The sequence below is a fragment of the Lagopus muta genome, chromosome 1 (genome assembly GCF_023343835.1).
Source record: "Lagopus muta isolate bLagMut1 chromosome 1, bLagMut1 primary, whole genome shotgun sequence".
Classification (NCBI taxonomy): Eukaryota; Metazoa; Chordata; class Aves; order Galliformes; family Phasianidae; genus Lagopus; species Lagopus muta.
In genome coordinates, this window is record NC_064433.1 from 104,594,911 (window position 1) to 104,608,766 (window position 13,856).

Here is a 13,856-nt window from a genome sequence, read left to right on the forward strand (position 1 = left end):
AATCTCTGTTCCCTTGACATCAAGCTACATGAAAGGGAACAGGGAAAGAGCCTGCAAGATGACTGTGCCTGTCATCCCAAATTGCCTAGCCTCAGGTCTCATCTACCAGCAGTGTGAGGGTAAACATGGTAAAACATTTACATTATGTGGAAATAAACAGAAAGGAATAAGTCACACTATTAAGATACAATTTTAACTTCTACTCTAAACACAAATTTCCACATGATGTAAACTGAAGGGAGACATCTCTGTAGCAGTGTTTTTTTTTTCCTCAAAATGACAGCCAGACATACATCTCAAACCAAACAGAAGAAACTTAACCAAGATTTTAAAGCCAGAACATTTTAGTTAAAAGTATTAGCTAGCATGAGAGCTAAAATGCAGTGTTGTCAGGATGCTAAAAGACATTCACAGAAACACATATGTATACCTAAAAAGTCAGCATGACATTCTGTACAATTTTGGCACCAAATTTGCCCTGCTAGTTAAGTATAAAGTGAATATAAACCTATATTTAGCCATTCAACCCAAATCTGTCTGTACTGTCAGGAAAGATTACTGACTCAAATTAACCATGAAAACTTTTCTGTGACTTCGATAAAGGCAACATCCGAATAATTAAAATTTATTTATAGATTTAAGTTCACCTTTATGTGTTTCAGAAATCATCTGAGAACTACAGCTGCAATAGTAATTAAAGGAAATCTCATGAACCACAGGGCAGGATGAATTTCCAGAGCCAAATCTTGATTATACCAAAACAATGGTAACAGTTTCACAGACATTGCTGCTCAGGCTTATACAGTATAATAGGGCTCACACACTTCTGGAAATCTGTTTTCTATTTTCTCCTCTCACTAAAAATCTAGGCTCCAGCGCTACCATTAAAATGCCTGAGTAGATGAGACAAATCATTCCCTTTCAGTTAAAAAAAACAGTCAACCTCTTCACAAATTTTAGATTCTTCCTGCCTCCCAGCTGGCTGAGGATGGCTGCCCTAAAGCACATAAAAGGACAATGCTTGGAAAAAAAGATTTTAGTACATGTGGTAGATTTCACGGACCTGGCTCAAGCATTATTATGCACAAGTTCAAATATTTTGCATTGTTTAAAGTGCAGTGTATTTTATGCAATAACAAAGTGAGAGAAAAGTGCAGCAGTTTTTAAAAACTAAGCAAACTGAAATTAACATTCACAGGCCATGCAGGCTGGCACTTACTCCAGTTGGCATGAGTATAAAGATTTATATGTACACATATGTAAAGATCTTCTGGAACAAGAAGGAAACATGTGAACATGACTTTCCTGTCCTGCTCTTGGTCTCTCTCCTGTGAGATCAAACAGCACAAAAAACTATGATGCTGTGCATATTCAAAGAAATTATGGACAGGATTATTTAAGTTTTCTGTAATTAAACATTCCAGTGGAATTAAATTTGATAATTATCTGTTGTGTAAGAATTTGACATGAGATGGTAAAAATGAAGTATTTTACTCACATAGATGTAAAAACTGGAGGCATGTAATTTGTGTTCAAATGTACACTATGTTAATTTTAATTCTGTATGTTCTCATGTGTTTTCAAGTAAAAGTTAAGTTGGTTCCTTAAGGCACTTATTCAGGATCTGGTATACAAAGAACAAGAATTTCTGAGTAATTATCGCTGGTTTCATACTGATGCACCTCCAGGCGAGCACCTTAGACAAGTACTTTTTAAACACAGCACGTAATTTTGGATGTAATTTTGCATTTGAAAAACCTTAGGCTTGATTTTCAAAACTGATACGAACAGCTTCAGTTACAGCTGTCCAGTTGCAGCCAGTCAGAGTTTACCTCAGTTAGGCTGGAAGCTCAAAACAAGCAGAGAGGAGTAAAAGCATGTAAGAATAATGCTAACTTCCCAGGATCGCTAAAACAAAGACAAACGTTTCTAAGATGGATCTTTTGAGGTATGAAAATATTCTCAAGAAAGGTTGTAAGGATCACAAGCTCTCACTGCGCCTCTGAGAACTAAGTGGTGCTTCAGACCCAAAGCAATGTGCTCTGCCACTATCCCAGAAGTGCTGGTGTTTGCTGCAAACACTTTTCAGCTGTTCACCAAACAGCTGCTGAACTGCATTGAATACCAAGACGAGCCATCAGCCCTTTCCTGTGAGGGAACCACTACTGCTATCCCAAGATACACTCCTGCAGGAATTTACAGCAGGCAGATGGAGTTTTGGCTGCATGCCCATCCAAAATCCAATGAATTAGCTAAAAAATTGAGATAAAATTAACTGAGTGGTACATAAGTATAAGGCTTTGCTCAGATACTTGCTCTTAGCTGCATCTGTATGATCTTACATTTCCAAAACCTTCACATTGTAACAAACTGTTCACATTAACAATAAGATCAATTAATGGATTAGGTTCAATTAACGGAATAATTTACTTGTTCGGTTATCAGATTTTGAAACTTTTTACCTGAATTTGAAATTTTTCCATTGTTGGCTGTCCCTGCATTTCCAGGAGCAACAAACACTTGTTTTACTTGTGGGGACTGGGCCAGCTTCCAGGCCAATGCATGCTCTCTGCCTCCACTGCCGATCACAAGCACTCGATCAGCCATTAGCCTGCACAAAACCAAACACAAGCAACATCGCCAGAGTTAGAAGTGTGAGGTTAGGAAAGCAAGAGCATCACGGAATGTAATGTTGGGAGCAAGGAACTCTGAGCAGTGCTGAATGTCACTTTTTTTCAGGCAATGATGTTTCTATTGGGGTTTGTTGGTTAAAAAAAAAAAAAAAAGTACATGGAAAGACATAACTGACTTAATGAGGTGTGACAGAAAATAAATGTCAAACACTGAAATAACCCACAGGGCTATCTTGTCTTTCTTTCATCAGACTGGCAACTGTTGTACTGAATCTGGGATATAGAAAAAAACTTCAATTGGCCAGGCTGTGATTTGTAACTCATAGACATTTCTGGTGAATACAAGTCTGCAAAAGACAAAGTCCTTGGTATTAATTAATTGTATTAATTGTATTTTCTTACAGAGTCATAGGAATTTAATTGGAACCTGAAACACTTTGGTGGAAATATTGGAAAAATGTCTGAATACTTCATGAAAGGGAAAGATTAAGAGCAATGAGACAGGGTGATCGGCTCCACTCTTAACAGAACGAATTGCAGAATCACAGAATCCTTTGAGTTGAAGGAACGTCTGAGGCCCATCTATTCCAACTCCCCTGCGATGAACAGGTTGCCCAGGACCTGATCCAGCCTAGCCTTAAAAGTCTCCAGGGACGGAGCATCAATCACAACACTAGGCAACCCAAACGGGGAAGCAGAAACCTAACACAAATTTCCCTTGGGACTGAACGACTCTTATAGGCTGTCCAGAGTTCAACAAGGCAAAGTTTTGTTAGCCTTTGCTTTTTTACAGACAGGTTTACCTCTACATGTATTCTCTACACACTTATTGGTATAAGTCACCTCAAAATTGTCATCCCAGCAATGATACCACACAACTAGCAGGGGAGTAGAAGATGACACTAACATTGGGAAAGAACACTGGAATTCAAAAAGTAGTAAATAAGTACGTATTTCTTTATGTGGAGGTTCTTAAAAAGCAAAGGCTAACTCCCAGTGGTACTCAAAGAACAAGCTGCTATAGCCATGTTAGCTCAACCAAGTACAAAATACACACACAGAGGATGGAACTGCACTGGTTAAGGTCAGAGTTTTATCAGCAGAAGGCAAGGGATGCCTGGAGAAGCCATTCAGTGAGGCATGGAGTGAGCAGCTATGCACAGGTGTCTGGAGTACTGTTCATTACTTCCAAAAAGTAATCTAAAAGCTCTAAGTCACAACACAGGCAAAGTAAGCATCTAAACACATAAAATGATTTAAAGCATGGCAAGTATCAAAAATAAATACAGCTTTGTGTGGAAACTGGCATGATCGACTTTGAGGACTTTGCAACAACAGTGAAGTAGTGCGACATGCCTCCCTGCTGCACAAATCACCTTCCCTTGTTCAAGGGGAGGGACGCGGCCTTGGTAAGAGCCTCAGCTCCACGTAACACACAGCCTCCCTGTTGCAATACCAGCATACGTAGTGTCTAACCCTTGGTCAATGGCCCTTGACCCACGCTTGCCAGTGTGTGCGGAACCCTTCAAGGCAGGTGGGGGAAGGCCTTACATCATTGCTGGAGCACACAGAGGCGGCAGCTCCCTTTGAGGTCAGAACTCTTGTGGGAGGGCGAGAGAGCTAGCACAGTGTATATCCTCAGCATGAGGAGAAACAAACCTACCCAAACCAGACTTCTAAGGGAAAAGTGATCTTACCAGAGGCATACCAGATGTTCAGCCAATTGATGGGGCAGGGCATGTGCTTCTCCCCCATCCCAGCTGCTAGTAGGACAGCTGAACCCCCCAGCTCCAGGAACTGCCCAGATAGCTCTGTCGACCCCTCCCTCCCACACACAAAAACCCAGCTGTCTTGAAAGCCTGGACTCCAAAGGAGATGGCTTCTGCTTTGAGGGCTCCCATGATGCGCATGCTGAGCCCCATTATTAAACCCAAGTCCTCTGTAACACAATGCAACCCCCACACTTTTTAGAATACACTCCCATGCCATTTCTTTATCTATTTTAATCCATTAACAAAGGAATGATTTGTTCAGAGAATGATAATTTTAGGCAAAACATGCAGTCAAACTAAAGACAAAAGAAACATGAATAAAAGGACAAAATATGGACAATCAACACTGTGTTTTAACAATAAACACATCAGAGTTAAAATTTAAGAGTGCTTTCAGGTTGGGAGAGTCCAATAGGTTTCTATTAAAATGTTTGGCAAAATACATACTGTAGAGTTGCAATAAACTTCTTAGATTCCTTAAAGTAAGAAAAAAAATACCTGGGAATAAAAATTAACAGTTACGACAAACTATTTGGGATGCAAAGTTATGGTAAAGCTCTTTGATATTGCAACTTAAGCAGAAAAAAACCACCAACTACATATATATATTACATATATATATAAAATAAATATATATGTACATATAAAAGACTAAGAGGTTGGCTACATTGAAAGGATAAGCTAGATGTAGACAGTAACCTAGGGCAAAAGAATGCTGTGTAAAAGAATAAACGTCATGTAGCAGACAGCTGCCTTAACCCAGCAAGCTTAACCCAGCAAGCATGTTTCTAGTGCAGTTCACAGTCACCATTAAATAACAAGTTGAAATAGACATGACAGTATTTTTTTGCAGGTGTACCAGAACTGAGAGCAGAGTTATAAACCAAAATGGAGAATATACTTACGCTATCCTATGTGTTGCTGGCCTGAGGAAAGTAATGCTCGGGAGTTCAGGAGTGAAAAGAGAAAGGAGAAGACCAGCCTCTAGTTAAAATGTAGCGCCCTGCTCCAGTATCACTACCCATTGATAACATGCATGCCGAGCCATTGGACAGGTCATTTCAGGTGGGAAAACAGAACAGAAACCAGCATACATATGGTTGAGAAACAAGCAGCAAAAACTTCACAGAGCAGAAGCAGCCCACTTTGTTGTTTCTGCACATTCAGAATAAATTCTGCCTCACTCAAATTATTTTTTGCAGTCGAAAAATATTCACTAATCAGATCATAAACATCCTCTATTTTAAAATGATACTGTGCATACTCCCATGAATATCAAAAGCATGGAAGAATATGATGCATGATACATATTTATGCTCCATTAAGCCTCCTACATAAAAATATTAGGAAATGCTTCAAGATCCAATGAAACTGCTGTCAGCTGAAGTAAATCACCCTGCTTATAAATCAGTCAAATGGCCATTTTTCTTCCCTAAAAGTAGCATATTCTAATAGTTGTCAGCCAAAAAAAAAAACAAACCAAAATTTTATATGGAAGCAGTTAATGGAATAAACCATGTGTCATATGTTCAAAAGAAAAATCATCATTCTGTAATAAAATATGAGAAAAAAAAAAGCGTTTTGGCCATTTGTTTTATTTTCAGGAACTCAACTTATTTGTGCATCCCCCAAAAGGTATCCTAGCAACTTTTGTTGAGGGATGCAGCTTGACAAGAACTTCTGGTGGCAATTTCAGTTTCAGTTCAGGAAGCCCAAATAAAGTACTGGCAGCATTTCTTTTTCACACTGACTGTAAAGATGCAGTGTAGGCCCTCCATTGCCCAGTAATATCACAGAATCATAGAATCCTTAGAGATGGAAGGGACCTTTAAAGGTTCATCTAGTCCAACTACCCTGCAATGAACAGGGACATGCACAGCTACATCAGGATGCCCAGGGCCTGGTAGAGCCTCACCTTGAAAGTTTCCAGGGACAAAGCATCAACCACATCACTGTTTCAGTGCCTCGCTACTCTCAACTGTAAAAGACTTTTTCCTTATATCCAATCTAAATCTCTCCTTTTTAATCTTGAAGACTGGGATGTTAAACTGAGCTCCTTAGCTGTATTAATGCAAAGCTTACGAAGATAGCTGTGTAAGTGTATGAATTCAAACTCTTTGAGCTAAACCATAACGCCACCCATCCCCGTCTAAAAAGATTTTTGCCAGCTGAATTGACTAACTGTGCAATCAACCAATAACCAGTGGCACTAAAAGTAGAGAGATGGGACAACAGAGATGGGCAGAAAGAGCTAAATGTCAAGACCTGCCTTTTAAGCTGCAGCAATCTACTGCATCACTGCACACCTAACATTTAAGCTTAGCCACTGCCTAATTAAAAGCTGCAATACTTTAACTTTTCAACATTGGGATTGTGGTAACCTGATGCAGACAGTCAGGTTTCTTTATACAAAATATATGGTCCAAGCCCACAGTGTCTTAACTCCTACTTTTCCCAGAGGAAAGGTTATAAAACAGCTATAAAGCAGCTTAGTATTGATAGCTCTTAGTCCAAATATAGAGACTCCAAGCCTAGCATCACCAAACCCATACCTCCCAGTGCCTGGAAAAAAGCTTCTCTCATCAAACTCTGGACTAAAGGAGAAAGTTTACTGTTTCTCTTGAAGTTAGGCAAAAGAATAAAAAGAAATTATACCTCACAGGACACAGAAAGAATGCAAAATCAAAGTGCTCTGCAGTTCATGTGCCGCTCCACAAACTGTTGCATGCTCCCCCCCTTCCCCCCCCCTTTTTTTTTTTCCCCATAATCAGTAGCAGGATAAAATATTAAAAGAATGGCTTGGAGCAGAAGCCAAAACCTAGGATTTTCCCTTATCAACTTCAGCAGCTGAGCTGCTCTGTACTGCCCCCCTGGAATCTGCCATCCTTTACTTGGCTCCTGCACTTGCCAGCACAGAGCCAAATCCTCAGCTCTTCTGCTCTCTGAATTAACACTAATCAGAAGGCTGAAAATAGAGTTCCGCTGCACATCATGATGAATACACAAAGATCTTCGTACGCGTGAGGTAAAGGCTATGAGTGCACAAAGACCTCAGTACACACAAGGAAAGCTCTCAGCTAGCCTTTTCAGAGAACCTTTGTCAGCTTCTGGACCCTGTTCAAGCTTGGATTAATAAAAGAGCTGAAATGCGCAGGGTTTAGGTTGACCTACCAGTGTTTCACAGTTGGCTTGTGCTGGTCCTTGCTACTGCAGTCTTGCTATGGGTCTTATTCTCTCCTCCACTTACAGCCTCTTGCTTGAGTGCCAAATGTATGCCTTGCGTGTCACAAAGATCAGGAAGCCAATAATGCTGGAAAACTAACACCAAAACAGTAACTCAGAAAAGTCATAATTATAAAAAGGAAATTAACAGCACCCTCAGATCACTTGATTGTTCAAGGAGCCACAACACCCCTGGTAGCACATACCAGTTCATGGTGTACTTTCTCACCTATCTGCCTGTTTCATCTTCTCCCCCAGTTGCTTATAGTCCCAGGAACAGTCTCATCAGGGAATGAGACTTGGGTGAGGAGAGGATGTTTCTAACAGGGATCAGTTTCCTGAGTGAAGTCACCGTGCCAATTGTGCAGGCAGCTCTGCTGGTGCGATGCAAGGTGCAGAAACAAGTACCCACAATGCCTGAGCCAGCAGAATGCCCAAAACACAATGCAGCTGCAAGTTTTAGCTAGGCTAGCATGTAACTTCTACTTGTGGAAACTGATGCTGCCTTTAAGCTAACGTTTAATTTCCTCAGGTTTCAATACCAGAAAGAGATACTTAAAGATTTCAGAGATCTCTATAATCAGGTTCTTCATTTATGACCAACTTCTGGCCCCTAGAAGGCCTGCATGCTAATTAGGAACAAGCCATGGATCTTCCATGGCCTGAACTGAGAACCTCTGAGACAGGCACTATACTCCAAACAGCTAGATTGTGCATTTCCTAGGCAAACCATCATCAGGTTATCTCCGCAGTACAAATAAGAAGCTAAATGGTGCTGTTATTCCCCCTGCCCCAAAGCACTAAATTTGGATGACTGGGACTGTGAGAAAGCCGAAAGCCCTCCATGTTTCCATAGAGGTCTGGAACTACTAACAGGAACTACTGTGCGAGAACCAGAAGGAGCAGGGAGGCTGAAGTAAGGAACATCCTTTCTATTTTGGGTATAAACAGTGAAGCGTATACTCATTCTGCTCATTAATTTCAGGCTTCCACAAGATGAATTACCAGAGGGAAAAAAAACAACAACAAAACAACCCAATATTCAAGTCAGTTGGTGAGCCCCCAGCTTTGCAAACACCAGGGCTAGGAATTACAAGTCAATCAAAGTCCTCAGCAAGAAAAGCCAAAAGTTGAATATTTACTTTAAAGTAAATATTTCACCACTTTTTTTTTTTTTTAAGCCAAACAGAGGAAAAAGCACATGAATAACAGCTGCGTGCACTTTAAAATAATTTAAACTGCGGCATATTTAGAAAAGTTAGAAAACAAGTGCCTCCAAAGTACATTCGGAGAGGAGGCAGGCATTTTAAATAAAAAGCTGACAGCCAGCAGCAGCCATCGCTCCACACGGCTCCTTATCGCAGCGTGTGAGGAAAGCGCACAGCTCCAGGCAGGGGCCAGACCCCGCCATTTTGCATCGCGGGCAGCACATGGCCCCGTCGCCGCCTTGCCGCTCGGCTTCTTCTCGGCGGTCAAGGCCCGGCCGAGGGTGGCTGAACCCGAGAGCGGGCTGCCTGCACGGCCCGCGCAGCCCGGCCTTCTGCAGAGCGAGAGAATCACTTACTTTCTTCGGGGGGATTTTAAGGATGGGGAAGGCGTGCTCCGCCGCGCCGCCAAAACTACAGTACCCAGGGGGCGCCGCGTGGGCCCGGGGCGGGGGCTGAGGAGGGAAAGTAAAACTGTGGCTCGGAGACCAAGGAATGGGCTTTTGCTTTTAAATTCTTACGATCTAAAAATATCTTCATCTCCATCTCAGCGAGCTGCTGAGCTCAGCAAGCGGGAGATCCATCTGAAAAGCCGTACCTACACAGAGATGACTGTATGGTTTTGCCTTGAGAGCGTGGCTCCAGAGTGCAAAGGTGAACTTTGCTAAGTTAGTAGGATGGTACTGTGCAAAGATTGAGTTTGTCTTCGTGCCTTCTCAGCTAGAAACGCCCTGAACAGCTTTAAATACTGAATAGGAGCAGCCCTCCGGTTTGTATTAATGAAACCAAAGAGCGCTGGGCAACTTTTAGACAATAATTTATCATAAAACTGTGCAACAACACATTAAGGAAAACAGATTTGATCCTTGCATTTGTTCTCCCCCAAGAGTTGGTATGAAAACCTTGTTCTTTGGAACTAGTTTATGAACTACAGGTTTAATAAAGACTGTGTTCATGTTTCAGCTCAACTTTGGTTCTTGCTTCCAAAAGGAATGCAAAGAGATACTCGAAGAGTAGCACTGACAGCTTCAGAACTACTGTGAGTGAAGTGGTAACACTTGGCTTTCAAACTGAATGCAAAATGTATCAGGAACAACATCGTGGTGTGGCAAGATCCAAATAAGGCTTCACTTAATTCATCAGAAGACAAATCAGCACCTGAATAAAGGTGTATAACTGAGGATGTTTTTCTTATTTATCAGCAAATTAAAAAAAAAAAATAAAAATAAAAAAAGGAAGAATTACTTTCCTATGGGGCTGTGGATATTCCTTTCTACCAACAGTGACTTTTCTAGTTAACTGTCTTCTGTTCACTTTTAGGCAGCCAGAGTGAAAGATGCAGCACTTGTTAAAATCCCTTTTTTTTTGTTGTGCTCTTCTCTTGTTGACAGAGGCCTACTCTGATGGGGCTATTCCTGAAGTTAATCTACTTTGAATGAATTAACTTAGTTGAGAAGGGGTCCATTCCTGAAGACCATTCACATAAGGAAAAACTACATGTAGAAACAGATCAAGTGAAGCACTTTCACTCTAGCTTATTGCGTATCAGAAATATTAATAATATCTAAATTCTATTAGCGTTGGCATGGCATTACAGGTACCATTAGTTGTAAAAATGCCTCTTAAATATAACTGCTTTGTGTTATAACTTGACATACAAGTAAGCAAATTGATCCCAATACTAAGCCTATGATTTTTACTAAGTTCATATCAAAACAGGCCACTTCCCAGTAATACATAGTAAAAAACAATGCTGCTATTAAAGGGTCTTATTATTAAACCACATTAAATTGGAGGTTGATGTTGCAAGTAGAAACCCAAGCAACAATTAAAAGTTTCCTCTAAGTTTTGAAGGTTTAAAAAAAAATATAATTTAGATAAACTAAACCCCTCAGTTAGCACTTCAGGGAATGAAAAGAAAACCTATGGGGACTGAAATGGTGGGGGGTCTTCCAGGACTAAGAATGGCAAAGTAATATTTGTACACACGTATACACGAGAACTGCTTTGGAAGCGACAGGAGGGCACCCCCACAACATCTGGACTCAAGCAAAACACCGCAGAAGAGTCACAGCTTTCAGGCGCTCCGTATTCGCGGCGAAGGGGGCATTCATTCCCCTCTCTTTCTTTGTTCCTTCTCCCCCATCCCGCGGGGCGCCCGCCCGGCCCCGCCGCCAGCCCCCGGAGCACATGTGTGTGTCACAGCCGAGCTGCCCGGCCCGGCGGCGGCGGGGGAGGGCGCCTTTCGCATGGAGCCGTTCGCTGAGTGAGGGCAGCGCGGCGCCGGGCCCTGTGATGCAGTACTCGTGCGCGGGCAGGCCCCCCTGCTAGGCGCTGCCTGCGCGCTACACGCGGGGCGGCGGAGGCGCGGGGCTTGGCCCCGCTCCATGGAGACCAATGGCATCGCTCCCACCCACCCCCACGGGCCCCGAGCCCGCCGGCACGCACAGCCACACGCCTCAGCCCACCATGGCCCCAACGCCGCCGCCGCCGCTCGGGCCCTCGACGAGGTGAGTGGCTCCTCCGCGGTGGCCCGGCCGGCTCTCGCACCCGGAGGCGACCGCCATCGCGACGGGGGGAGCGCGCGGGGAGGGTGGGGGGGTGTGTGCGGCGCGAGGGGGGCCTGGAGGGCGGCCATCTCGGAGCCCTCCGTCGCCCCCCCTCCTTGCCGCTCTCCCCGGCGGCCGAGGCGCGGCGTTGCGGTTCGCGGGCTACGAGAGGCCGGCAAACGGGCGACGGGGGGTGCGCATGTATATGTGCGTTGGGGAGTTCTGTGTGGCGACGGTTAACGGTTTTATTCGTTAAGGCCGTTGGAGGGGTGGGGGGAGGGCAGGGCAGGACCGCGACCGTTCGGCGGGGCTATGTTTGTCGGTGGGGTCGAGAGGGGGGACTGTTGGCGGGCTGGAGGGGGAGGGTAAGAGCACCAACATGGCGGCGCGCTACCGCCGGGGGGAGGGGGAACGGCGGACTTCATTAACACGAGACAGCACCCCCGCCCCCCCCACCGGAAGTCAGCCAGGTCTGCCGCTCTATGGCTTTCGCTGAGTGCTAGAGCGACAGTACGGGCGCCCGCTGCTACCCGCCCCCCTTCTGCGTTACGTATCGCCGTGAGGGTAGCCAATAGCGTGAGGGCTCGCAGCGAGTACGTCAGCAGAGGCTCTCGTCCGCTCTCTGCCGCGGTGCATTGTGGGATAGCGGAGGCCTCGCTTCTCGGCAGGAAGGAGCTGCGCGGGGGGGGGCCGGCGCGCTAACGCTGCTAACGCTGTCATGGCGACTAATATCGAGCAGATCTTTCGCTCTTTCGTGGTTAACAAATTCCGGGAGATCCAGGAAGAGCAGCAGCAGCAGCACGGCGGGTAACGAGCCACGGCGGGGGAAGAGGAGCGGCCTGGGCCGCTATCGCGCCTGGGCCTAGGGCGCGGGAGGAAGGAGGGGAAAGAGGGAGGGCTGAACCGTGCGCGGGCTCCGCCTCGGGACGGCGTGAGACGGTCCGGACCTGGGGCTCGCACGGCTCGTATTAAGCTGCGACGTGGCTGACTCCGGGGGGTTGCGGCCTTGCAAACGCCTTCAGCGAAAGCAGCCGGGGGGGTGTAAGGGCGGGCGAGCGGGCATGCAGTATCTTTTTTTATTTTCACGGATGGGATTTCCGTGCTGGCCTCACGTCTGTGGATGGAGGGGAAAGGATGAGTGTGGTTTGTTCGGTTTGTCTTGCTGTTCCTATTCGTTTTAACTTCACCCCGTTGTTTTTCACAGCCTTATCTCGGAAAACAAGCAAAATGTGCTAGAAAAGATTGGGTGATGAGTGCTTATTTTGCTTTGGGAGTTGATGGGCATGTATAACTTCCAACGTAAAGCATGGCGGCTTACTCATTAGAGGACACATTTTGCTCTCTTGTGCCTTGTACTGAGTTGTTACAAGGTGTTCTGTTGAAAGTTAATTAAAACGGAGATGTTTCATTAAAAGTGTGGCATCTTCAGGAGGTTACATTGAAGGGCTCAGTGTTATAAATGTATGTGGATTTAAAGGTCGAAAAAGGCTCAAAACTGCTTGTATTATGTTGATATTTTTTTTGGTTAGTGGAAAGGTAGAAGGCCAGCCCAATGGTGACACAGTCCCAGCTGAGCAAGCCAACCCTTCAGATGACACTGTTGCTGGTGCTGGGAGTCGTCAGAATGATCAGATAGTGCAGAAAATAGAGGAAGTGCTCTCTGGAGCCCTTGATACAGAACTGCAGAGCAAATCAGGTAAATGAAAACACATTTGGCAAATACATTCTTGTTAAGAAGGCTGTCGTAGTTCTTAAATCATTTTTACAGAGACGAAAAAGTACTTTTCAATGCTGCTTCTCTCACTGAGCTTCATCTGGCAAGTTGTGTGTTTATTGTAATGTTTGTTAAGTATTTTTTTTTCTCTACTGTGACTTATAACCACAAATGGGCAGAGAGATACATAACTGAAAAAAATGAAGAAAAAAAAAAAAAAAGTTAATTTATGAAAGCATTACTTAGTGTAAAAATGTTAGTTTTCTGTCCCTTGCAATAACAACAGAAAGTAATGACACCTAGAAAAAATATGTAGAGAAAAATCTTTTTTTTTTTTTTTTTTTTTTTTTTGGTACACTGTGATTTTATGCTTTGCTTTAAATGTATCTGCCTTGGGGTCTTGATGTGCAGTTCTTACTAAGAAAGCTGGTATTGATGTGGATAGAAGGACTGTTTGTTGTTTTATTTTCCATCAGTATGTGAGATTATTTCTAAAAGTGATTTATTAGAATTCAGAACTGTATAATTGATTAAATGTTCAGTCAGAGTAAGATGCTTGTTGTTTTAAAATGGATAAGGTGCTTATCTTTAAGCTGTAGGTACTCAAATAGCAGTATTCCAAACGTTAAGAAAAAGTTACATAGCAGTTGCAACTTTTTTGAATAATAAACCCAGTAATTTACTGATGTATGCATTTGAGTATCCCTTTTGATGTGATCAGTCTTTTCTTTAAAATCTCCAAATCAAGACAGTCACTGAGA

At 43.6% G+C, this 13,856-nt stretch overlaps 2 protein-coding genes across 8 annotated transcripts in view; one reads left to right on the forward strand and one right to left on the reverse strand.

The window, feature by feature from the left end:
• GART (phosphoribosylglycinamide formyltransferase, phosphoribosylglycinamide synthetase, phosphoribosylaminoimidazole synthetase) overlaps window positions 1–11,386 on the reverse strand; it is a 38,177-nt gene extending 26,791 nt beyond the window's left edge. Inside the window, exons 1-3 of one of the 4 annotated variants that reach the window (XM_048953965.1) lie at window positions 11,301–11,386; window positions 7,577–7,723; window positions 2,463–2,611 (exon numbers count right to left, since the gene is read on the reverse strand). In XM_048953965.1, the coding sequence (XP_048809922.1) occupies window positions 2,463–2,607 (145 nt within the window). In that variant the 5' untranslated portion in view covers window positions 2,608–2,611; window positions 7,577–7,723; window positions 11,301–11,386. Of the gene's footprint in view, window positions 1–2,462; window positions 2,612–5,310; window positions 5,438–7,576; window positions 7,724–7,856; window positions 7,966–9,191; window positions 9,297–11,300 lie in introns of those variants that run through there. The other 3 variants (XM_048953948.1, XM_048953957.1, XM_048953939.1) reach the window with 3 other exon arrangements.
• Window positions 11,044–13,856, forward strand: part of SON (SON DNA and RNA binding protein) — a 37,321-nt gene continuing 34,508 nt past the window's right edge. The window contains exons 1-2 of one of the 4 annotated variants that reach the window (XM_048953848.1): window positions 11,044–11,342; window positions 12,911–13,077. In XM_048953848.1, coding sequence (XP_048809805.1) covers window positions 11,230–11,342; window positions 12,911–13,077 — 280 coding nt within the window. In that variant the 5' untranslated portion in view covers window positions 11,044–11,229. Of the gene's footprint in view, window positions 11,343–11,942; window positions 12,189–12,910; window positions 13,078–13,856 lie in introns of those variants that run through there. The other 3 variants (XM_048953829.1, XM_048953819.1, XM_048953837.1) reach the window with 3 other exon arrangements.